Below are 23,857 nucleotides of genomic sequence, written 5' to 3'. Positions count from 1 at the left end.
CCCGTGAGTGGCAGTTACTGGCATTAAAAACAGTAGGAAGTCTTCTGAGAGAGAATCGCCCCATCCTCACCAGACCCAAACGTACCTCAGGGTAGCAGCTACGCGGACCTGCGCAGTAAACTGCGCTTGCGCGTAAGTGTTTTCTCCCGCCCCCTCAAGCGTGAGGACCAGTGAGGAGAGCCTCCGCGGCTGCGCGACTAGTCCGGAGGGGAGGGCTGGAGAAGGGGTGTGGCTTAGCAGGCCCGCCTGGCCACCCTCTTCCGGGCTCCGCCAGCTGCGCGCGCATCCTCCTCCCCCTTCTTTTGTGGTCCGGCCCATTGCGAGGGTGACAGGAAACCCTGTGCAGGGAGCGTCGCCATCTTGGACCTGCCCGAGGAAGATCCTGGGGGAGCCGCAGGAGCAGTGGCCGCTACCGCCGCTTCTGTCACCAGCGCGTCTGCACCTCCTCCGCCAGCCCGCTACCTGTCGGGGCCTCGGACGACCGCCCCCGCCCCTCTCCGGCTGCGCCCGCACTCCTCTTCCTCGTCCTGACGCCCCCCGTCCCGCCCGGAAAGCTGCCCAGCCACCAGCAACCCCCCAGGTAACCCAGGCCTTCCGCAGTGTCCGTCCGGCCGAGGCCTCCTCGCTGGGCTCTCGGAGGGCCACGGGCGGGGACGACGGCGAGCCGGGGCCGCGGGCGGGTGGCGCTGCAGGGCAGGCCCTGTCAGGCCGCGGCGAGCCCGGGGTCGCGGTGGGCGCCGCGGGGCCGGGCCTGCCGGGACTTCCTCGTCGGGGCCAGGGCGTCCCCGCGCTGCTCTGTGGTCCTCCCCGCCCAGCGGAGAGCCTGGAGGCGTGCTGGGAAGGGTGTGCTGCGGCCCGCCTTCCCCGCCTCCTCGGCTGGACCCGGCAGACTGGCCTCCCCGCAGGTCCCTCACTCCCGGCCGCCGTGCGGGCGGCTCAGACCACCCCTGCGGTGTGGATCCGCGCGAGCCGCGCCGCCTCGCAGCCCGCGAGCCCCAGACGTGGCAGTCCCCGTCCCACAGGCCGCGTCTGGCCCTGAGCACAAAAGGCAGCACGCCGGCATCTTGGACTAGCGCGGGTGTCCTTGCCGGTGTGGGCGGCTGCCTCTGCACTCGCGCTCGAGAAGGGGGTCTGTGGGTCCGTGCTTGCGCGGTTCTGGTTTGGGGGAGTCCTTGTAAGGCCCGTGGCATCCTAGTAGGCCCCGGGCCCAGATAGCATCCAGAGGTGTTGAAGAAGCCCAAAAGTTTTGTCTTTTCTAGAATTGAAAAGGAACAGGCGTTGTTTCGATGGTTTGCATTTGTGCCGTGTGCCAGGCACAGATTTACGTGTCTTCATACAGGTTTATCCTGCTTCACGTAGCTCTTGGTGACAAGCCGAGTTATCGCCATTGCACAAGTGAGGAAACTGAGGCTTGCAGTCGCGATGGGACTGGTTAAGGATGGTGCGTGCAAACGGGACTCTCCCTGCACCGTGGCTGGTGTTCACTACACTCGAGTTAGGCCAGGGTTACAGACCTGACCATTTCAAAGGTAGTTACAGCTTCATTCCTTCTTTTTTATCTTTCCATTGGATGACAGCGGGTTGTCCCTTTGTGACCCAGAGTCTGTCGTGTCGGCCACTACACTACCAGTCGTCGTTCTCACGACTCAAGTAGAGATGGCAGGATTTCCAGTTTATGTTTGAAGAAAAAAACTGGGGTTCCCGGAGGCCAGACGCTTTCCTGGTGGCTCCACAGCAAGGGCAGAACCCAGATTCGAACTCTTGCGAAGTTTATCGCTCATTTCACAACTGCCTTTTATTCAGATGTGGTTATTAAGGACAAATTTAATGTTGCACTAATTCAGTTCCCACTTCTTCTTCCCCTAAGACTTTCCAAAGTTTTTCTCAGTGTTCTGCCTGGGCACTTTTACTTGGTCATGCCTTGAGGTGTGTAATATGTAATGCACTTTGACTTCCCAGTTAAGTGACCATAAGCATGTTACCTAACCTTTCAGGCTCAGTGTCCTTGTCTATACTGGGGATAATAGTACCTACATTTTTTAGTTGATGTGAGGCTTAAGTGGGATTAAAAATTAAAAACACTTAGCACATTGCTTGGCATATAGTGCCCCATCACCTGTAACAGTGCCAGGCATTGGTGCATGTAGTGAGTGTATAGTATTTGTTGACTAAATGGCTTTGGAGACCTGTAGATTTACACGTGGGCCCCAGTTTTAGCTTTTCCTTTAGTGGTCTGGGATCGCAGATATGTCACTTCTCTGAGCTGGTTTCCTTGTCTGTAAAATGAGTTTTTAGTATTAGAGATTACTTATCAAGTAGCTGGCATGTATTAGGCTCTCAGTAAATGGCAGTTATTTAAAAGATGTAAAACTTTAGGTTCTAATAACTTAAAAAAAGTCCTTGGAATTAAAGCTACATTTTATAAAGTTTTTGCTTTTTATATTTTATGTTAAACTTTATGGTTGTGTGCTTCAACTACACAACAGAATTTGGGGTGTTCTTACAACTGATTTTTATCACAGTATTAAATATCTTTGCTTAATCTTAGTAAGATATTGTCCTTGGAGGAAACCTTTGGTTAAGACAAGTAGAGTATGTTTTAAACATACTCTACTTGTCTTAAGGGCTACTCAAGGGCTATTGAGAGATGCTTCATGTTTTATCAATAAGAAAACTTGGTATATTTTATATGGTTAATTGCCAGGCATGGCTGGAGACAGCAGTGTACAAATAGAGCTATCAAAGATGTTCTACTTTACTTTTTAAATACTTTTATTATAGACAATTTTAAACATATACAGTATAGAATAGTATGTTAAGGCTTCATATACCTGTCAGCCAGTGTCAGCAATGATCAGCAATCTTGTTTCTTCCACATATACCTGTACCCTCTCCACCAAGGTATTTTGAAGCAGATCTCAGACATCATACACCATTTCATCAGTAGAATTTTCACTATTAAATCCTCATTTTTTAGAGCTAATCCTCTTAACTGGAGTAGTAAGGGCAAGGTTTTTATTTGTTTTTCTCCTAAGTGCTTTACTTTAAGTGAACAGAGGTGCAGTGTTGGAGTACTTTATCTCCTATTCATAGCATCATAGTTACCTGAGACAGTCTAGCTATTGACACATGAGGGAATTCAAGATTTTTTCTTACATTGATTTGTAGAAAAGTACATAACATTAAATAGCTTGTCAGAAGTGAAGTGTTGTTGTGTGTGTATGTGTATTGTAGGTGAGTCTCAGAAATGGCTGATTTGTTTCTGGAGGTCGCTTTACTGTTGAGGAAAGGAAATTGACCACTCGTTTTTATTAGATTATTAGAGTGATTGAAGTAAGTTTTGTGTCCACTTGACTGACACATCAAGTAGCATTCCACTCTACTGGGCTTATAAACAAATCAAAATGCTTCCATTCTTGAGTTTCATGAAGGCAAGGGACAGTGTTGTTTTGCTTTTGTTTTTTAATCATTACTATATTGTCAATGCATAAGACTTTATGCATAAGACTTTAATAAGACTAGCATAAGACTTTATGCTTAGTAGATGCTCAACAAATATTTGTATATGGGAATCACAAAAGCAGTTTGTCTTGATTCTGGTGTTTTTACAAGATACCTTGTATGTAAAAAAAATCTCAACAGTGAGGATCAAATTTTAAATCGCCTGAAATATTTAGTGGTTTGTTTTTTTTTCCCTCATGTTGTCTTGAAACAGCTGTGTAAAAATTACATAGTAACATCATGTGTTTTGAGGAGTAGAATAAAATAGCTATTAACAGTTGTGAAAGGATTAGTCAGATGCAGAGCATAAGTTAACAAAGTAAGGAGCCAAACTATTAAAAAAAAACAAACTGGAAATACCCATGCTTATTGGAGTGTCTTTTTGAGGCTGATCATATGATTGACTGCATGTAATGTTCCCTATATTATTGCTGAATGTGGAAGTAATGTTGGAGATATTATGAAAGGGAGTTCTTTTGGTTTATTTTTTTGACTTGTTTTATATCATAATTGTATATAAAATGCTGTAAGTATATTTAATAGTCCTTTATTTTTTCTCTACTTTGAAGGTTAGAATAGCATATACTTACACTGTCAGTGCAGGGATGGATAAAGAAAGTTAATAATTTATCTTTCCTTTTTCTAGTTTCAGCCCATATGTTCATTTTTTACAGTTTGATGTGTGTCCTTCCATAGTGTGTGTATATAGGATTGAGAGAGTGTGTGTGTTCAAAATGGGCTGTGCTATCACATCAAACTCAAGCTTTCTTTTTAACTTAAAATCATGGATATTATTTCCAGGTTAATACATATATTTCTAAATGGTTTTTAAACTAGGTGTATATTGTTTTATAATACAGATGTATTGTACTTTATTTAGTCATTTCCCTGTTGATAGGAGTTTCCAGGGGTTTTTTGTTGTTGTTGTTGTTTTTGCTGTAAAATGCTGCATTTAATGTATTTGAACCTGTAACCTTGTGAACTGAAACTTTTATTTCTGTAGACTGCTCTTAAATGGGTTTCTTAATCAAAGGGTGATTTGGGTTTTTTTTTAAAAAAGATTTTATTTATTTTCTTTTTAGAGAGGGGAAGGGAAGGAGAAAGAGGGAGTGAAATATCAATGTGTGGTTGCCTCTCACTTGGCCCCAACTGGGAATCTGACCCACAGCCCAGACAAATGCCCTGACAGAATCGAACCAGGAACCCTTTGGTTCGCAGCCCATGCTCAACCCACTGAGCTGCATCAGTCAGGGCTGGATATTTTTTTAAGATTTTAAAATATATACCGATTATATCCCAAATATAAATGTTTATGTCCCCATAAAAATGTCGTGGCAATTCAGACTCCCACAAGCAAAGTGTATGAGAGTGCCTACCTTCACATCTCCATCTGCACTTTTCAAAACCAGTCATTTATATGTCTGTGTAATTTTATTTGGAAAGGTATCTGATTCAGTATATGAAGGTCATGCAATTCTTTTTTTGGCACAACAGTGATTATGTTTAATATGCATTTAGTAACCATTTAGATCTGTATGTATTAGCCTGGAAAAACATCTATAATTTTGTTAAGTGAAAAAAAACAACAACACATTGAAATGTTTTGGGCAGTAGCAAACTCCAATTAAAAAATGTGTTTCTCAACTTAACTCTGGTATGTTTCATGTTCAAGAGATGAGGTTGCAAAATCCTGTTAAAGCAGTATTAAGCATAGTTGGCATTTAAAATAGGCCACACAATTATTAGTGTTTATGCATTTAGTAAACATTTCTTTTGATAGCCAGGAAATTTGGAACTGAATTTTACATGCACTGATAGTAAAACTGTTACCCTTTACCCTGTTACTAACTATTTGTTAGTATAGTTATCCTTCATCTTTTTCTAATTTTGAGTTTTTGCTTTTATTTTTATCAGTCTGTATATTTATGTGCCCTTTAATAAACTACCTTAGAGAAAATTGGGTTTTTTGGAATTAGGCCTGGGTTCAAGTTCCAGCTCTGCCATTTGCTAACTTTGTAACACTGGCCAAATGTGAATTTCTCCAGACTTCAGTTTATTCAGTTTTTACATGGACATGATAATGATTTTGAAGTGGTGTGAGAATTAAGTAAGAATTACGTAAAACAATCAGTAATAGGGAAAAGTACAGATCATCACGTGGTTCTAGACAAATGTTATTTCCCTTCAGAAACTATTTTTGTAAGTAGATGTAATATGAATTGTTTTTACTAGTTATCATTTATTCATATCTATGAGTCCTGATTACAGTGCATACTCTGAACGGAATTATTTACTACTACTTATTCATAATATTAAATTTAGAACCAAGTGAGTGAACTGAGAAAGATTTGTATCCCAAAGTACCACTCTAGGGTTTCATAGATGTACTTACAGGTACATTTCATAACTGTGGAGCAGGGAGGAAGGTGTAGTGGTGAAGAGTGGGGTTCTTCACAGTCAAAACAGTCTAAGTTTAATATAGACTTGACCAATTAGCTGTGTGACCTGGGCAAGTTACTTGCCTGTTCAGTCTTTCCTCATTTGTAAAATGAGGATAATAATCACTGTTTTATTAGGATAGTACTAAGGAATTAAATGAAATTGCATGTAAAGTATTTGTTATTCAGCACATTCCCTGGCTTATATTAAATGTCCAGTAAGTGGTAACCACACAGTTGCATTTGCTATTAGTTTAAATGCTGTTCATATATTTGACGGTGCCTGTTGTCTGAATGTAGTGCTCTTTTTTCCTTAGAGAAATCAAAGGCATTAAAGGCAATCTTACGTACATGTGAATGTAATGTACTTTACATGTACTTTAGGTACATGTACTTTATTGAAATGCTTTTTGTAAAACGTGAATGATAGTGCATTTTAATCATACTAGTAATTGTGCACTAGTTACAGAATATTACCAAGATTTTTTAATGAATGGAGATTGTAGTGTTGAGAGGTCAGACTCATGTTTTCAGAGCATTTGAACTAGATTGACATTTCTTATGCCTTTTTATTTTTAAACCTTTGAGTATGTGAAGCAGAGGCACACCCCTTAAGTAATAGGGGAAAAACTTTTTTCCCCTTCCAAAGCTAGTTGCTAGTTAAAAATATGTTTCTCATCTTATCACTTTAACAGTGGTATGTTTTGTATTCAAGAAATGAGGTTGGGAAATCCTTTGTTAAAGCAGTGTTAACTAGGTAATATACAGTATACACATTATGTATCATAGAAATATACACTTAAAACATTTATGATCTTATTAACCAATGTCGTCCCAGTAAATTTAATAAAGAGGTCATTTGAATATTGTTTTATTGCGAATGCATAATTTTGAGTGAATGTTATCAATAAACTACAGGAGTAGATTTAAAACTAGCTTAGTATCTTACCTTAAAGTAAGAAAGGTGGGATCTGCTGTTTTAGTGGCTACAGTGCTATATATTTTCTGCCTTCCTTGTTACTGAAATTAAGTAATTTGAGTAATCTTTTTTAATTTTGCTGTTAGGGTTTTTACTTGTAATTTTTAAGAAATGTGAACTAGAAAATTGTGTGGTGAAGAAGAGAGAGGCACTAGTATTTGATGTGAAATAGTGATCATTCTCTTTTTAGGAAATAGTTGATAGCAAGTAATGCTTGGAAATTTTTAAAAACATTTTTGAAATTATCTTAATTAATGAATGCTTATGTAATAATAGCAAGCATACAAATTAGTATAACTAGAACTGGGTTGTAATTTTATGAACAGTCTTTAGAGCATTTCGAGTAGAAATTAATATTGTTAGACACCATAGTTTTAACATAAAATAGAAGGAAGCAAAGTATGTGCAGCTACAACTTTCAGTAAGAATAGGGAAAAGGAATAGGAAAATCAGAAGGTGAAGAACATGAGAGAAATAGTAATTTAAAGGTTACTACATTATTTTTTTCCCTTGAGTCTGAATGGGGAGAAAAAGATATAAATTAATTAGAAGAGTCTGGGAGGAGTGAAGGTTAAGACATTATAATCTTTAAGTATCATTTTTATTGTGAGAGATTATTTTTTTCCTTGTATTTGGGATCTGACTCAGAGATCTAGTGAATAATTCAGGCCAATTTTTGCCATAGGACCAAGTTTATTCTTAAACATTTTGAGTCCCCAGTGTCTGGGAAAAAGAAATCAAGATGATCAGAATCAGAGTTAATCTAACCAGAAAACCCCCCTCTTCTGAAGGAACTGGTTAAGGGAGTTTTCTTTGGTGTTGAAGACTCATTATAAATGTGTTATAACAAGTCAGGCTGGAATAGGTAGCAGGTCATCCACTTTTGTTGAATGTAATCCATACAGCTAAGAGAGGAGACTATATTATCTGAAGTGATTGTCTAGTAATTTACAACTTCCCCTTTCCTACTAACAATAATTCACTTATTTTACACATATACTTCTTCTACAGGTTATATTTTATTAGTTATGTAGAAATTTTATTTGAAATATATACAAGGTGTTAATTTCAGTAAATGAATTTACCCAGTCATATCAAATATATAGCTTTTGTAATTTAACAGTTGGCCAGAACAGTAAAACTTACTGGAAATCAAATTTTTTAAAAATGAAGGTTAAACCTTCATATATAAAAAGAATTTTTATCTTTGCTTAAACTGAAAACTGATTTGAGAATAATTTTATTGGAAGTTATTACCAGTATTAGAATTTACCTCTTCTCTAGCACCTAGCAGTGTCAAGGCATTTATTTGAATAAATGGAAGAGTTGTTTTTTTAAGTTACTAAAAGTAGGAGAGAAATTAGAATTCTTCAAGTTAAGTCATCTGAGGTTAAAGAATGGGCTGTGATCTTTTGAAGTATATTCTAATACATAAACTTTCAGATTTTACAACAAGTAGTATTTTATGCTGTTATTTGATATATTGTTAGTCTTCAAATCCTACATTAGGTTGAACCATATGAAATTGCCAGTGATTGACCTTTTTAAAAAAAATCTACAAGAACAACAGTTTCATGTGGTTGTATCTAAATCTGTCATTACTTTGGATTGGAAATAATGATTGCTCTTTCTTTGGATGCTGTGCTAACCATTGATTTAAAATAGAGTAAAAAAGTTTATATTTATAAATTAGTGGTTACTTTTTTAAAAACATTCTTTTGTCTTGGCTGGTGTGGCTCAGGGGATTGAGCACCAGCCTGCAAACCAAAGGACCACCAGTTCAGTTCCCAGTCAGGGCACATGCGTGGGTTGCAGGCTGGGTCCCCAGTAGGGGGTGTGCCAAGGGGGTATGCAGGAGGCAACCACACGTTGTTTCTCTCCCTCTCTTTCTCCCTCTCTTCCCCTCTCTCTAAAAGTATAAAAATAAAATCTTCAAAAAATAAAAAAAACACATTCTTTTGTAAAAATCAGGGTTCTGAACAAGTAGGCCATCACTAATTCACATAATCAATTACTAGGAATGAGACCTTAAGCAGGGGAAAGGACTACTTACAATGATGCGTAACTTGAATTTATAAAGATTTCCTTGTTTAGTATTTTCCAGAGAACATTTGTTGTTGGATATTTCCTAATGTGTAATATTGGAATTGTTTTGATTTAGTTTCTTATATTTCCACGGAATAATACATGAGAATGTTAAAGCAGTGTTCATCCATGAAAATGTGTGCATTTGATCAATTTGGGAAATGCGGGTTTTACTCTTCCAACATTTGGTTTATAATCAGTGTGCTTTATTTTATATATATTTAAAGGATAGCAATTACTAGCTTGGATAACTTGTGTATACTTTTCTACTGAAGTAACACAGTTTTCTTTATTTTTAGTGCCACCATGGCAACTGCACCATACAACTACTCTTACATCTTTAAATATATTATTATTGGTAAGTTTATTTAACTTACACTCTTGTTCTCCAAAGAAGGTTATAATATGCAAATATATGTATATATAAATACTTAACATACCACTCCAGAAGAAGTGGATGCTTTTCTCAGTGCAGACTTACTAGGATTAGTTTTTACATTAACAATGTATACTTTGTGTTGTGGCTCTGGGTACTTTTGTAGTACAGTGCTGAGTGTCTGAAGTGATGTTGACTGTTCTTGAAGGCTACCTGAAGACTTGTTAATACTGGGAATGAAATTAATTTCCTAGGAGTGCTGATAACATTCCAAAAATTTAATAAAAGCCCTCAGAGACCTTTGGATTCCAAAAATTGATAGAGAACATTGATTCAGAATAACTTTATAATATACATAAAATATAATATTGGTAGTTTTCACCCTAAGTTTCAAGAAGATTTTACTCAAAAGACAATGCTGTTTATCCTAGTTGAAAGAGCACAGTTGAAAGTACATACACTTTCTAATTCTTCACATGAGAACTGTTTTAATGTTGAACTTATGTGACTATATTATAATGCTTCCTTCATCAAAGGCTAAATTACTGCGGTACAGAAGTGACTGTTCTATAATGGTATATAGTGTACATTCTTTTCTCTTGTGGAATTATGCAAAAATATAATAAATATGAGATAAGATGGGATCTAGTAAATCAGGCTTCTAAAACTTATTTCTGCTTTTGTATGCCGCTGCCCTATTTGTCATTCCTAGCAGTCTTTTGCTTTTATGCATGATTAGGGAGAGAAAATACAAAACTTTGAAACAGTTCAAAGTAAAAACACAATTACAATTTCTCTTTTAAAAAGGCATTTCCAGGCCGGTGGCTGTTAACATAATTTATAACCAAATTCTATCACTACTAGAAGTTGGGAATAGTGAATTTGTACATCACAGTGAAAATTGACCTGTAGGATTTTTTGAACTCATTGTAATAAATTAAGGAAATACAACTTTTTCTGAGTATCCCAGAAATGTGTGATATTGTAAGGGGTATAGCAATCATTGAGTGTAAAATTGAGAAATGTAATTGCCACTTGAAATTTTTTTTTAAACAGGGGACATGGGAGTAGGAAAATCTTGCTTGCTTCATCAATTTACAGAAAAAAAATGTAAGTTTAATATGAAAGGTAAAACATTAGTAAATTCTTTATTGTTACTTTACTACCTTTTTTAAAGTATCATTTTCAGTGTACTTCATGTCTTGAAACATAACCTTTCCCTACATATGCACTTTTGTCTGTAGGGAGTGATTTTATTTTTAAATAAGTAAATGAAATAAAATATACCCACATATGTAGAGTGTTGATTTTTATATGCCATATATCATTAGATTCACTTCAGATTTTTTATGGTAAAGGTTAATTTTTAAAAATGTATACTGTAATGTCACATTTAAATCGTTTTATTCTCTGACTTTGCAGCATAGAAATTATCAGGGAAAATTTGTTGCATGTATCATTTGTTAACTAATAATAGATTGGAAATACGTAAAATGGAATTCTGTATTCATGACTTGATTAAGATTCAGAGTGCAGCTCTGTGGTAGGAGAAGGGGCCACTTTATTTTATATAACTGACAGGCTAAATATGGTTGAAATTATTTATATATAGTTGAAGTTACTTGTTTTTTTTGTGTGTGTGTGTTTTTTGATATAATATTTTTTGGAGTATCCAGTGGTCTGTGTATACTTGTACCAGAGAATAGTGGGTTTAGGTTTCCAGTGGCCTGATTATAAGTAAAGGACTAATAAATTTGTCTTACTGGGTTAGACATATATAACTTGCCAATACATAACTATAAATATATATTAAATGTGGTGATTTTCTTTGAGGTGTTGATGGTATTTTCCAGGGTAAAAATTTGTTTGACTAGTAACTCTTCGAGTTCTAAAAACATTGATTGATTTGTTATAAGGATTGTCAGGAGGATAAAGGGTGTAACATTGGTGGTATGAAGAGTTTATCACAATGTTTATTTTTAATTAGCAGATTCTTTTAGTTCAGGCATCAGCAAACAAGAGCCAGTAGGGCACATCCAAGTTACTACCTGTTTTTGTACAGTTTTGTTGGAACACAAGTGTGCTCATTTTATGCATTGTTTATGGCTGCTTTTGTTTCAACAACAGAGTTGAATAGTTGTGGCAGAGACTTTTGGCCTTCAAATCTTAAAATATTTGAAGATATTACAGAAGTTTGTTGACCCCTATTCTAGTCCATTTCTGTAACTTACTATTTCTGTGTTTTTGCTGATTTTCTTCCTCATGGTGCTAGCTTTAGTCTGTTTATAGCCTACGAGCATTACTGTCATTTGATTCATCCAGTGGATTTTTCCCCCACTGGTCTTAATTTGAGGCTTTCTTGAAGTTGGAATATTATATTATATATTTTTTTCCTCCCTAACAGTTATGGCTGATTGTCCTCACACAATTGGTGTTGAATTTGGTACAAGAATAATTGAAGTTAGTGGCCAAAAAATCAAACTGCAGATATGGGACACAGCAGGACAGGAGAGGTTTAGGGCTGTTACACGAAGCTACTACAGAGGAGCTGCAGGAGCGCTTATGGTGTATGATATCACTAGGTAAGAGATTAATAATTTTTCAACCTTCATACTAGAAAATATCTTGAGGCAGTGTGATGTCTTTTTTATTGATTTAAGCATTCCTTAGTTTGTAATTGTCTGGCTATACATGTGCTTATTTTGGTTTTATGGTTTCTTTAAATTGCTGTGTAAGACTTGACATAACATATTGATTTCCTTTTCTGAAGGTGGGTGTGACTGAAAAAAAAAACTTTTAGGAGATGTTTGTGTAGCTAACAAAAGAATACTATTGTAAAAAGCAGCACCAGTTGAATTATTTGAAGTGAAATAATATTTTGCACCAAACTTTTCTTTTCATTTCAGTAGAAAGCAAAGAAGTCTTGAGGAATTACTCTGTTCAGTCCCTAGTGTTAGAGTTTACACCTTTTCAAAATTAGAACAAGCAAGGAGTTACGAAGTTTTGCTAATCCAACTTGGTAGATTATATAAAGTTCTTATGCTTGCATCTGAAGGTTTAAATATTTAAATCCTTTTTTGTTCTAAAATGGGTTGAAGTAGTTTATAGTGATTCAGGCAGTGAGATTAAATTTATTTCAATTTGGCCACTTGTGGAAACGCAAAGCACTTTATACAAAGTAACAAAACTGGACTGTAAATGTTTGACTTTTGGAAAACATGGAAAATTGTACCACTTCATTAAACTCGATTGTTTGTCTGCTGTAAGTTAGAACTGGACCCCCTTTCATGTTAATGCAGAGTGTCAACCTAAAGCATTGTGACTCTGACTTTTGGATGATGGGGTTCCAGCAATGAATGAGTGGGACCAAGTGATAGGATAGACTTTCAAGGATATTTCCCTTTGGGAAATGCTTTAAGCTGTTTCCCAGAATTAAGTGTTTCCTGAGTTAAAACAGTGAAACAGCTTTAGTTAGTGCTTTTCATGTAGCCATGCAATGATCAGTAAAATAGTTTTGTGGGAAAACATAAAAACCCTGGCCATCTGTACAGGACATGTTTTTATGAATGAAGCATTCCTGATGATTCCATATAATTAAAAACCCCGTGAATTAATAAAATTTAAATATGGTGATGTGTTCTTATAGTATATTAATGTATAGAGTTAATGGTTTGATTTGCTTTTTGGTATGTGTTTTTTTCTTTTTCCAGCTTTATTGAGATATAATTGACATAAAACATTGTGTAAATTTAAGGTATGTGTATACCCTAAGGTATACACATACCTTAAACTTACACAAACCAGTGTGATGGTTTGATACATGTATGTTTTGGTTTTAAACATATCTTTTAAGCGTAGTAAATACTTTTGGCAAAATGTGTATCTGTTTTAAGTTATCAAAAGTACTTCTTGCTGGACCCTGACTGGTGTGGCTCAGTGGGTTGGGCATTGTCCTGCAAACCAAAAGGTTGCCTGTTTGATTCTTGGTCAGGGCACACGGCCTGGGTTGCTGGCTGGGTACCCTGTTTGGGGTATGTGAGAAGCAACCGATGGATGTTTCCTCTGCCTCTCTTTCTCCCTCTCTTCCCCTCTCACTAAAAATAAATAAGTAAAATATTAAAAAATAAAAAGTATACTTCCGCTGGAAACAACCCAAATGTTCATCAACTGGTGAATGGATGGATGAACAAATGTGGTACTTTCATACTATGAAATAAAATTCAGCCATTGAAAGGAAAGAAATATTGATACATGCTATACAGTAGCTGAACCTAGAAAACATCTTGCTGTGTGAAAGCAGCCGGAAACAAAAGGCCACATTTTATATGATTCCATTTACATGAAATACCCAAAATAGGCCAGTGTATAGAGACAAAGGGAATTGCCAGGATATGGGAAGTGAGTACTAATGGTATGGGTTTCTTTTTGGTAATGAAAATATTTTAGAATTAGATAGTGGTCATCATTGCACAGCTTTGTCAATATTCTGAAAACTACTACACTGTATACTTTAAAAGGTTGAGCTTTATAGTATGTTCATTATATCTCAATAAAACTGTTTATAATCAAACCTCAGTTCTCGAACGTCTCCCATCTCAAACAGTTTAGTTCTTCACAAAGGTTTTCATGGAAAAAAACGTCTCAGTTGTTGAACAAAACTTTGGTTATTGACTAGACAACCTTTTCATGCTGATGATCCCTGTATGATCAGTCACTGTATGATTTGGTTTTCAAACAGATCTTTTCTCAAACAGCCTTCTGGAACAAATGAAGTTCGAGAACCAAGGTTCCACTGTACTGATAAAAAGTACCTGTAGGCTTTAGATAGGTGATTTCTTGACTCAGTGCTACTTCATAGTGACATTGATGTTGCAGCCATGACGCTGTTTTTTTTCCCATTAGTCCTTGACATTTTGCAAACTTAAAAGTGTGCCTACTTTAATAATGCTATTTATTGGCATTAACTCTAATTGTTAAAAGGTACTCTCCTAAATTGACAGCATGACTTATCATGGCAGTTTGTTTGGCTCTGTCAATTGTTTGATATGTGTAATATCTGTGACAAAGTTAGGGATATTTGAGCATTTTTTTTAAAGCTCTAATGTACCATGTAATGAATATTTGGGTGATACTGTATTTATAGATTTGAAATGATGATGAATTTTAAATTAATGAAACAATTACCAGAACAATTAGCAGAAGTTACGGTACATGTAAATAATATGGTTTTCATGATCTTGATACCACTTAAAGGACTGTGTGGATTTTCCCATTTACTAAGTGCTGCCAATTTGTAATTCACTCTTGCTGCCAGCTTTGACATTTTAAAATCCATCAAAATCAGTATAAGTATTTTTGGGCTCTGTTATTTAAGGTTTTTGCACAAAGTAAGATATGTTTGTGTGAAAGCAAGGTATGCTGGTACTACAGGTATTGAGCAATGATAAGGCTTGTGCTTTTTAAAAATGATATTTGGCTATCGTTTACTTACACACTTTAAAACACTGGAAAAGGGTGTTTGGATTTATATGACTTTTTTGACAGTTTGGTGGTTAATTTGTGAATGATGTGATACAGCACAGTAAAAAGAGAATCTGAGTAAGGAGTTCTTTTCAGTTCCCACTAGGAAAGAATTAAATGTTTGGAATATTGAATTTCATATATGCACTGGCAACTGGAGATTATGGAATATCCTGTTCACAAGGTTAAACTTGAAACATTTTGAGGACCCATTGTGTATAAAGGTCCTAGGCCTGGCTCTGAAATCATTTAAATCTTTGTGGGCTTCTGTTTCCTCACCTGTTAAATGAGTAAGATAGATTAATATTCTGTGAATGTGTATAAATCAAAGACATTTTTAACCTTCAAAACTTACTATTTTGACCCCTTTGATAATGTCTGATTAATACCATACTTTATAATATTGTAAATTATTTGGATTTGTTTGCTATTTCAGGGCCTTTTTGTCTAGTGCAAATGAACCTGTGAGTTTTTAAACACTTGCTTGGAGAAAGTAGACAAGTTGGGCAGTTTGAATCCCAAAATGATTTAGCTACTGATAAATAAGAGTACAAAGTTAGGATATACTCACTCTCTGATGTCTGGGAACTTGAATTTCCAGTTGCCTGTATTCAGTGCCCTTTTAAAGCCAATTTTTGTGTTGTTATAATTACCTTACTCTTTAAGGAAAGGTGTTTTTAAATTTTTTAATAATTCTTTTCTTTTCAATTATAGTTGACATACAGTATCTTAGTTTCAGGTGTACAACATAGCTATTAGACATTTATGTAATTTACAAAGTGATTGTCTCAGTACATCTAGTACCCACCTGAAACAATACAGTTATTATAGTATTATTGACTAGATTGCCTATGCTGTACTTTATATCCCTGTGACTATTTTCATAGCTGGCAATTTGTACATCTAATCCCTTCCCCCGGAAAGGTGATTTTATACTAGTGTATCATGTGTAGCATAACTTGACTTGGTTTTTAATTTGAAAAATTTAAAGACAAATGCAAAAAAAGCATGTGTTTGCACTCCACAACTGTTGTTCTTTAGGGTAACAACAATGTTGTCAAAGCAAAAATATTTTTTTAGGATCTGTTGATTAAAGTCTATATTTTAAACATCTATTAAAGTTTCTTTTTTCCTACTGAAATGGCGATTTTAAATGGCAGTCACAAATGTAAACTTTAATTTTTGCAGAAGAAGTACATATAACCACTTAAGCAGCTGGTTGACAGATGCAAGGAATCTCACCAATCCAAATACTGTAAGTTAAATGATATCGATTATACAGAAAATTTAAGATTTAAGCTAACCTTAAAGGAAAGTCATTTGCTAGTGGGAATTTTGTATTTGGGTAGATCTCATTCTAAGAATGAGAATCTTTATTTTATTCTTAAATTAATTGAAGAAAACATTTTCTGGTACTAATTACCACAGGTGTCACACTTTATACTTGGCTTTTTGTCATGTTTGTGGTTAGGGGGGAAAAAATGAAAGTTATGAATGGGGCGGTGATCTCATGTCAAGTGGAGGCTATGAAATACGAAACTGTCATTTTAAAAGAGATCTGCATTAGGTTCATAAAATGTTACCACCGGAGGAAACTGGGCAAAGCGTATAAACGACCTCTCTTATACCTTATTTCTTACAACTGCATGTGAATCTATAATTATCTCTTAAGATTTCAGTTAAAAATACAGTTCTGCATGTTTTAAAAAAATTAGATTCCTAGCCAGACTGAGAAGACACTGAGATTTTTAAAGGCCAGACACACATGCTCTGCAGTATACAAAGATTAATGTGGGTCCTTGGCCCCACAGAAGATTAAAGTCCAGCAGAGAGATTTCGTGTGGGAATATAAATAACTATGCTGAAAAGCAGAGTGAAGTATGAGTTAGAATAGAGTGACTGGTGTGCTAACGGGGACCCAGGATGAGCAGTGCCATCTGGAGAAACCAGCTTTACAGAGGAGATAGAGTGTTTGAGCTGAGACTTCAGGGGTAAGATTTCAGTGGGATGGTGTTGAGGGTATTCCAGGGACAAGTGATGAAAGGCACTGAGTTGTGACTAACTCTGAGCTTCTCAAGAAGAAAACCTGTCTCACTTAGCTATGTACCCCAGCACCTAGCAGAGTTCTGGTTCATTAAACATGTAATCAGTGGTAACATAGGCTTTTATCAGGGAACAGCAATTTAATCACATTAAGGTCAGTTAGCATGATTTGCCTGTTACAAGGGGTGCGGTGCCTAGAACTTTAATATCTAACGTCACATTAAACCATACTGTAGGTACACACACACCTATAGAGGAATGTTCATAGCAGCTTTATTTGCAACAGCCAAAAATTGGAAATAACCTCAGTGACACTGGTAGGTGGTTAAATAACTGGTACACCTGTGCTATGGAATATTCCTCAGCCATACAGAGGAATGAACTATTGATACATGCAGCAACTCAGATGGATCTCAAGGGCATTATGATGAGTGAAAAAAGTCAGTCTCAAAGAATATATTCTGTATGATTCCATTTATAAAGTATTCTGAAAAAGAAAATTGTGGAGATGGAGAACAGATTCATGGTTTCCAGGGGTTAGCAGTGAGGGTGGGAGGGGTGTGAATAGTGTCAGTTGACTATAAAGAGGGCAACACAAAGCATTTCCTTTGTAGTGATGGCACATTTCTATATTCTGATTGTGATGACACAGATCTATAGCTTCAATAAAGTTGCATAGAATACACACACACAAGAGTGTGTAAAACTGTTGAAATCTGAGTATGGGTTATATAGATTGTACCAAAGTCAGTTTCCTGGTTTGAGAGTGTACTATAAATAGGAAAGGTACTACTTTTGGGGAAGCTTGGTGAAGGGTATATAGGACCTCTCTACTCTTTTGTAAACTTCAATGATTCTGTAGTTATCTCAGATAAAATGTTTTTAAAAACAAAAACCCTCACTGTAGTGGGTCCTTCAAGGAGTGTAATAAAAAATTAGCCGTATCCTTCCTGCCTCATTGATGCCTCTTGCAATCTTATCAGATCTTAAGAAAAAAAATTCATCTTTTAAGGTCCAGCTCAAACATTAACATTTTCTATAGTGTTGCCTTTGATTTCTATGTGGAAATGACAATAGTTCCCCCTTATGTGCATGGGTTGCATTCCAAGATGCCCTCTGGTTGCCGGAAATCATGGATAGTACTAAACCCGATACACACTGTTTTTTTTCTTATGTACACATACTTATGATAAAGTTTAATTTCTAAATTAGGCACAATAAGAGGTTAACAACAATAACTAATAAAATAGAACAATTATACTGTAATAAGAGTTATGTGAATGTGGTCTCTAATTAAAGTTATCATACTCTTCTTGTGATGATGTGTTGACCACAGGTAACCGTGGAAAGCAAAAAACTGGATAATGGGGGGACTGCTGTATATACTTTCATATTTTGTTGGTGGTGTACTTTATACCTATGTCCCACTGGTATGCCTTTCAGAATGATAGGAAGCACTGTGTAGAAATTCTTAAGGAACTGGGAAAGGAGGCGATGTTGCTATTCGGCAGACATTGCTTGTTTGAGTATCTGTCTTACAGTTGCCCTGTACTATGTATGCCATTGTGATCTTACCAGCCTTGGTATTTAGAAAAAAATGATTTCTCTTTTTTTTAAGTGTCACTATCTTAGTCTTCAAAAGAACAGTGGACTATATGTGAAAACTTCTTACCCTCCTCAGTGGTCAGTTGTCCACACTGACTGAAGAATGCTCACTTTCATTGTACTATTTAACTGTCCTTGCCCAAGGTTAACATTTCAGATCAAAAGTTTATCGGACACCAGTTTTTGGAAGTGGGCGAGTCAAAGGCCGTACCTTTGCGTGAAAAAATGTTGATGGTAGAAATCCCTTTTAGTTGAACAATTCATTCCTAAAGTATCCCTATCTGGATTAGCACATATGTTTAGAAGGGGTACGGAGGGTTTACCTGTTGGTGTCAAATAAACATAGAGTCAGAGACAGTCTATCTATAAATCTTTACCCCTCCCCCCCAAGCCCCCTATTTCCTAAGGCTGCATACATTTTTCTTAAAACACTTCAGAGCTGCCTTTAACTTTGGCCTAACTTCACTTGTATAAAAGGATTACAAAGTGGGTATAGTTGTGTGACATTTTCCCTTGGATTTGAACTCATTGCATATGTACTTCCTACTGCCCCCCTTGGATACACAGACATTTGTTATCAGTTGCTACAGACTTAGTCCTGCCTGGTGATAGTGTGGATAGGACAGTGTCTAAAGGTCACAGGGCATCCTACCTGGGTTCTAATGTCCTCCTACCGCAAACTTGCTAACTCACCCCCAGCAAGTCTCTTGTCCTAATTTGAGCCTTAATTTTCTTACCTGTAGCATGAAGCAGTTGGAACTAGTGGTTTTAAACTTTTTGAACTTTAGGGACTGTCTCTTTAGGCACTGTCCTTGTTTACAGCATTTTGTGTTTAACTTTAGTGCATTCACAGTTCCCTTGGAGCTTGTTCATAGGCCCTAAATAATGTTCCTCAGGTAAATCATAATCTTTGGCCTAGAGCAGGTATGCCTCATGGGCTGTTCTGTTTTTGAATGGCTTGCAGAGCGAATGTTTTTTACATTTGTAGAAGGTTGTTGGAAAAAAGCATATACAAAGACCACAATATGGGGCTCAGGAACCTGAAATATATCTTCTCGGGACTTTACAGAGAAAGTTGGTGAATCCCTGGCTGAGATAATTGCTGAGATTCCTCTTAATACTAATGGCTTCATGATTCTGTAGTCCTGTCTGATGGATAATTGCTAGTACTTGTTTTTCTTTTTAAACCAATATTTTTTCTGTTAAAATTTTTGGATTTCAGAATTTTTATGGTTGATTTAAATGGTTGCTATTGTTTTAAGATGTCTTTCTTTTGGTCACACATTAGGTAATAATTCTCATAGGAAATAAAGCAGATTTGGAGGCACAGAGAGATGTTACATATGAAGAAGCCAAACAGTTTGCCGAAGAAAATGGTGGGTTTCTTTTAAGATTTTTAATGGCTTTTGCAGGGGGTGGGGTCGCACTTGAGAGAATTTCTAAGGATTTTGATCTTGCACATTATTTGGCGATTATTTTTTAATGCAAACTGCTCAAATTTCAAGGATGAGGAAATAGCAAAATGTGTTTGAGAATTCATTGTGGGGGTAGTACAGTTATTCCCTCCATCTCACACTCATTACTGAAAGCCGATGGGAAACTTGCATCCAGATGTTGCCTAAGAGAATGAGGTAATTTGAAATGTCCTAATCATAGTCTGAATTTTATTTTTAGGCTTATTGTTCCTTGAAGCAAGTGCAAAAACGTAAGTATGGCTAAAATTAAATAATTTTTAATTACATACAAATTCCTCAAAGTAGAATCATATATATGAAAAATATATAATATATATATACATATATGTACATACACAGTCGACCCTTGAACGATATGTATATGAACTTCGTGGGTCTAGTCACCGAGGATTTTTTTTTTTTTTAGGTTGATCTGTGTAGTTGACTTCCACAGGTGAAACCCATCTTGTTCAAGGGTCAACTCGTTGGGAATTGGAAAGCTCAGAGCGGATTTTTGACTGAGAGGAAGGTCGGGGCCTTTAAACCCCATGTTGTTCAAGTCACCTATATCTAAAATATATATCAATGCATAATGCCTATGACTAGAGGAATAATAAACAATCCTTTGCTTCCTATTTGACATTTCAAAATAATTTTTTTGTTACTTAAAAGATTATGCCTTGATTATGCCCATTGGTAATTGATATTAATAAATGAAATTGTGTAAACATTTAAAAAATGTTTGACTTTCACAACAGAGGTTGAGTTTGGCATCTTGGACTCAAGCTTGGTCAGCCTGTTTAATACTTCTGACCATGGTAACGAGCAGAAATACTCAATGTCTAAGATAAAACTAGGAGCATAGTTAACATTTCTACTGGCCATCCCATGTCCATTACTAAACCCCAGGACTTTCATCCTAGTTCTTCATTTATTAAGGCAAATATTCCTGCGCTGGTAAGAAGCTAGCTTCCTTTCGTTCGTCTGTACTGTTTGTCCTAAGAGAATTGAACTGAAGCATGAACGTGTCACCATCACTTGATAAAAAGTGTGGTTCGTGCTTGGCTAATCAGACTCTACAAATCCTGGAATCGTGTTTGCATGTTTGGAGATTTCATTTCTGTTTGGAATACACTCTATTATTACAGAAATGGCCTATTGTAACGGTCATATATTAACATATTAGCATTTTAACGATTTAAACACATACAGTTATCCAAATAGGGTTTGTACAAACAGTACTGTTTATATGCTTTCCACAGAAAATATTCTCCCATGTTGTTCTCTTAGCTCAGTCTTCTGGTAATCTCTTTATTAGATGACAGTGGCTAAGTTGAAGACATCATGGCAGTTGACTAAAAGGTTAGCAAAAGGTCAGTGTATAATGTCTTATCTTTTGTGGAAAACTATGGTTCTCGAATAAATTTGTCAATTGCCTCTTAGGGGAGAGAATGTAGAAGATGCTTTCCTTGAGGCTGCCAAGAAAATCTATCAGAACATTCAGGATGGAAGCTTGGATCTGAATGCTGCCGAGTCTGGTGTACAGCACAAACCTTCAGCCCCACAGGGAGGCCGGCTAACCAGTGAACCCCAACCCCAGAGAGAAGGCTGTGGCTGCTAGTGACCTGTCTGCTGTGGCTCTCATTTGACCTTTCACCTCTGTCTGTTGGAAGCAGTACTTTTTACTGCCTCATTGTCTTCTGTACATCTTACTGGGTTTAATTAAAAAAGAAAAAAAAACAACTCTGTTGTAAAAACAGTTTAACACAATACTAAACTGCTAAACAACTAGATGTAATCAGGTTATCAAAGGCAAGTAGAGTAATCTCTCCTGCATGGTAAATCTAGACTTTTTTTTCCCCCTTGATTGTCCTCGTGATAGGTTATGTCACCAATACGTGATTTAAACTGAGCACTGATGCTGGACTTCATGATTTTTACCCTTCCCTCTTTTTGGCAAGGCTTTTGTCTCACTGTACGGTTTAATTTGATATCTTAAGCCTTTCTGCCCATCTTTAACTGTTCATGTATGACTGTTGTAACCAAGAAGTTTTATTGCTGTGAAATGGCTTCCGGTGATAGAGAAGGGGTTCTGTAACTGCTTTTGTTTTGTTTTTGATGGATCAACTCCCTGTTGTGTGGGTGGCATTTTTTTTTTGAGGAGGTTTGCTTCTGTCTTAGCCTTGCACAGGGAAAATTACCCATTTATTTTTTCTCTTGTGTTTAATTAATAGCTTTATCTTTTTTTACATCATTTTATCCTTTTCTCTTTAGCAGAAAGTAAATATGTATAAAATTTGAAGGAACTGAACTAACAGTACATTCTGTGTATATTATTTTAATGAAGAAAATAAATTGATTACTGGCATTGGAACAGTATAAAATACCAGTTTGTACAGTATGACCTATATGTGACCATGTTACTCCCTTCCATTTCACACAAGGAAGTAGACACAACTGCAGTTCACAAGTAATACTGGCTCTACCATCTGGTGCTGGCAGCGTTTGGGGACATTATGCTGGAAAGAGCTCCTTAGTGTGAGAGGATTAACACTAGCAGATTCTGTTCCATCTTTGCACTGTGGCTTACCTGCTGATTTTCTTAACTGTTCTTGTGCAATCGACAATGTGCTAACCTGCTTTTCTCTTTTTGTAAACATTTTGCATTACAGGCTGCATTTCTTGCCTTACTGTATAGAAAAAGAAAAAAGGCTGGGTTTATTATTGCACATTTTAAGCTTTTATACCTTTATCTTCTTAGAATGGTAAGATTCTGAACTGGACAGCCAGAACTACAGGTCTGCTGTTAAGGGATTTTAAACTGTGCATTTTTAACACTACAGTGAAATTATTTAAGGTATCCCTTGTGTTCTTAGTGTGAGGCACTATTTCTTGTCATGTTGGCATAAATTGTTTTGTAAAAGGGAAAGTGTATCTAACAGTGTTTCAGTGTTTGTGCTGATACAAATTAAGTTATTACTTTGCACGAGATGGTTTGGCCACTGAAAGAATACAGTATTGCAAGGGAAATAGTCTTCTCTCTTTAGACAACAAACTTACGTTTTACCAGGTTCTTTACTTCTACTTCTGTTGGTTGATTTCTGAGTTTGTGGTTCGGGCTGGGAATTCAGAAGTTATTGAAGTGTAGGACAGGTAAACCTCGGTATATTATATAAAATGCACTCAGCTCAACTGCTGTGTTTAAAATACACATTTTAAATCCCTCTTTACAGACACTAAAGTTAAAAAAATACACCTTTCTGGGTTATAAACATGTGGTAGTACCAGAGTATTGTATAGTCAATGTTAAATAAAAGCCAAAACTGGAATGTGCAGAAAATAGGATTTGGTTAATTTGTGGACTCATTTTTATTTTTGTCTTGAACTTTTTTATAAAGAAGATTCCTGGAGTAGATTGGTATATTCTGTTAAAGACTTACAGTGATCCATTTTGCTCACACCGTTGCATCACAAGGGACTCACCCAGGGACCATGACCTGCTGGTGTGTGTATATATTTACAAAGATAAAACAAACAAACCACCCATTGGGATATAAGGTAGCAATCACAAACTAAAGACTTCAGCTCGTTTAGGTGCAATACCCTGATTTCCAAAGTTAGTTACAGTCGGTCTTATTGTTTTTGTGACAGGATTTATTCAGACTGCTGTACTCTTCATTTGATGTAACAAAATGCTATTAATCTAAATATTTGTAAATAAAGTACCTGTATCTAGATTAAAATTGTTTGTATTATTTTCTGAACTATAATAGGATTTTATATCTTCTTCAGATAAAAAAATATTTAGCATAAGTTGTCAGTTTTTATTGCAGAACTGTCCTTATTTGTTGACAGA

At 36.6% G+C, this 23,857-nt stretch overlaps 1 protein-coding gene across 1 annotated transcript; it reads left to right on the top strand.

Moving 5' to 3' along the window:
• Positions 1–261: 261 nt before the first annotated feature.
• On the top strand, positions 262–23,744 carry RAB14 (RAB14, member RAS oncogene family). Its single transcript, XM_028529825.2, has 8 exons — positions 262–580; positions 9,303–9,361; positions 10,436–10,489; positions 11,784–11,961; positions 16,088–16,154; positions 19,836–19,923; positions 20,222–20,252; positions 21,445–23,744. The coding sequence occupies exons 2-8, from the start codon at positions 9,310–9,312 to the stop codon at positions 21,620–21,622; spliced, it is 648 nt and encodes a 215-aa protein (XP_028385626.1). The 5' UTR covers positions 262–580; positions 9,303–9,309; the 3' UTR covers positions 21,623–23,744.
• The last annotated feature ends 113 nt before the right edge of the window (positions 23,745–23,857 follow it).

Source organism: Phyllostomus discolor, chromosome 3, assembly GCF_004126475.2.
Source record: "Phyllostomus discolor isolate MPI-MPIP mPhyDis1 chromosome 3, mPhyDis1.pri.v3, whole genome shotgun sequence".
Lineage (NCBI taxonomy): Eukaryota > Metazoa > Chordata > Mammalia > Chiroptera > Phyllostomidae > Phyllostomus > Phyllostomus discolor.
This window is presented reverse-complemented; position numbering and strand designations above follow the sequence as displayed.

Bases quoted from the DNA above. Each gene is read 5' to 3' on its own strand.
- RAB14 (XM_028529825.2), top strand. From the start codon at position 9,310: ATGGCAACTGCACCATACAACTACTCTTACATCTTTAAATATATTATT. The intron at 10,490-11,783 runs GTAAGTTTAATA...CCTCCCTAACAG, and splicing joins TCAATTTACAGAAAAAAAAT to TTATGGCTGATTGTCCTCAC. The intron at 19,924-20,221 runs GTGGGTTTCTTT...TTTTATTTTTAG, and splicing joins ACAGTTTGCCGAAGAAAATG to GCTTATTGTTCCTTGAAGCA.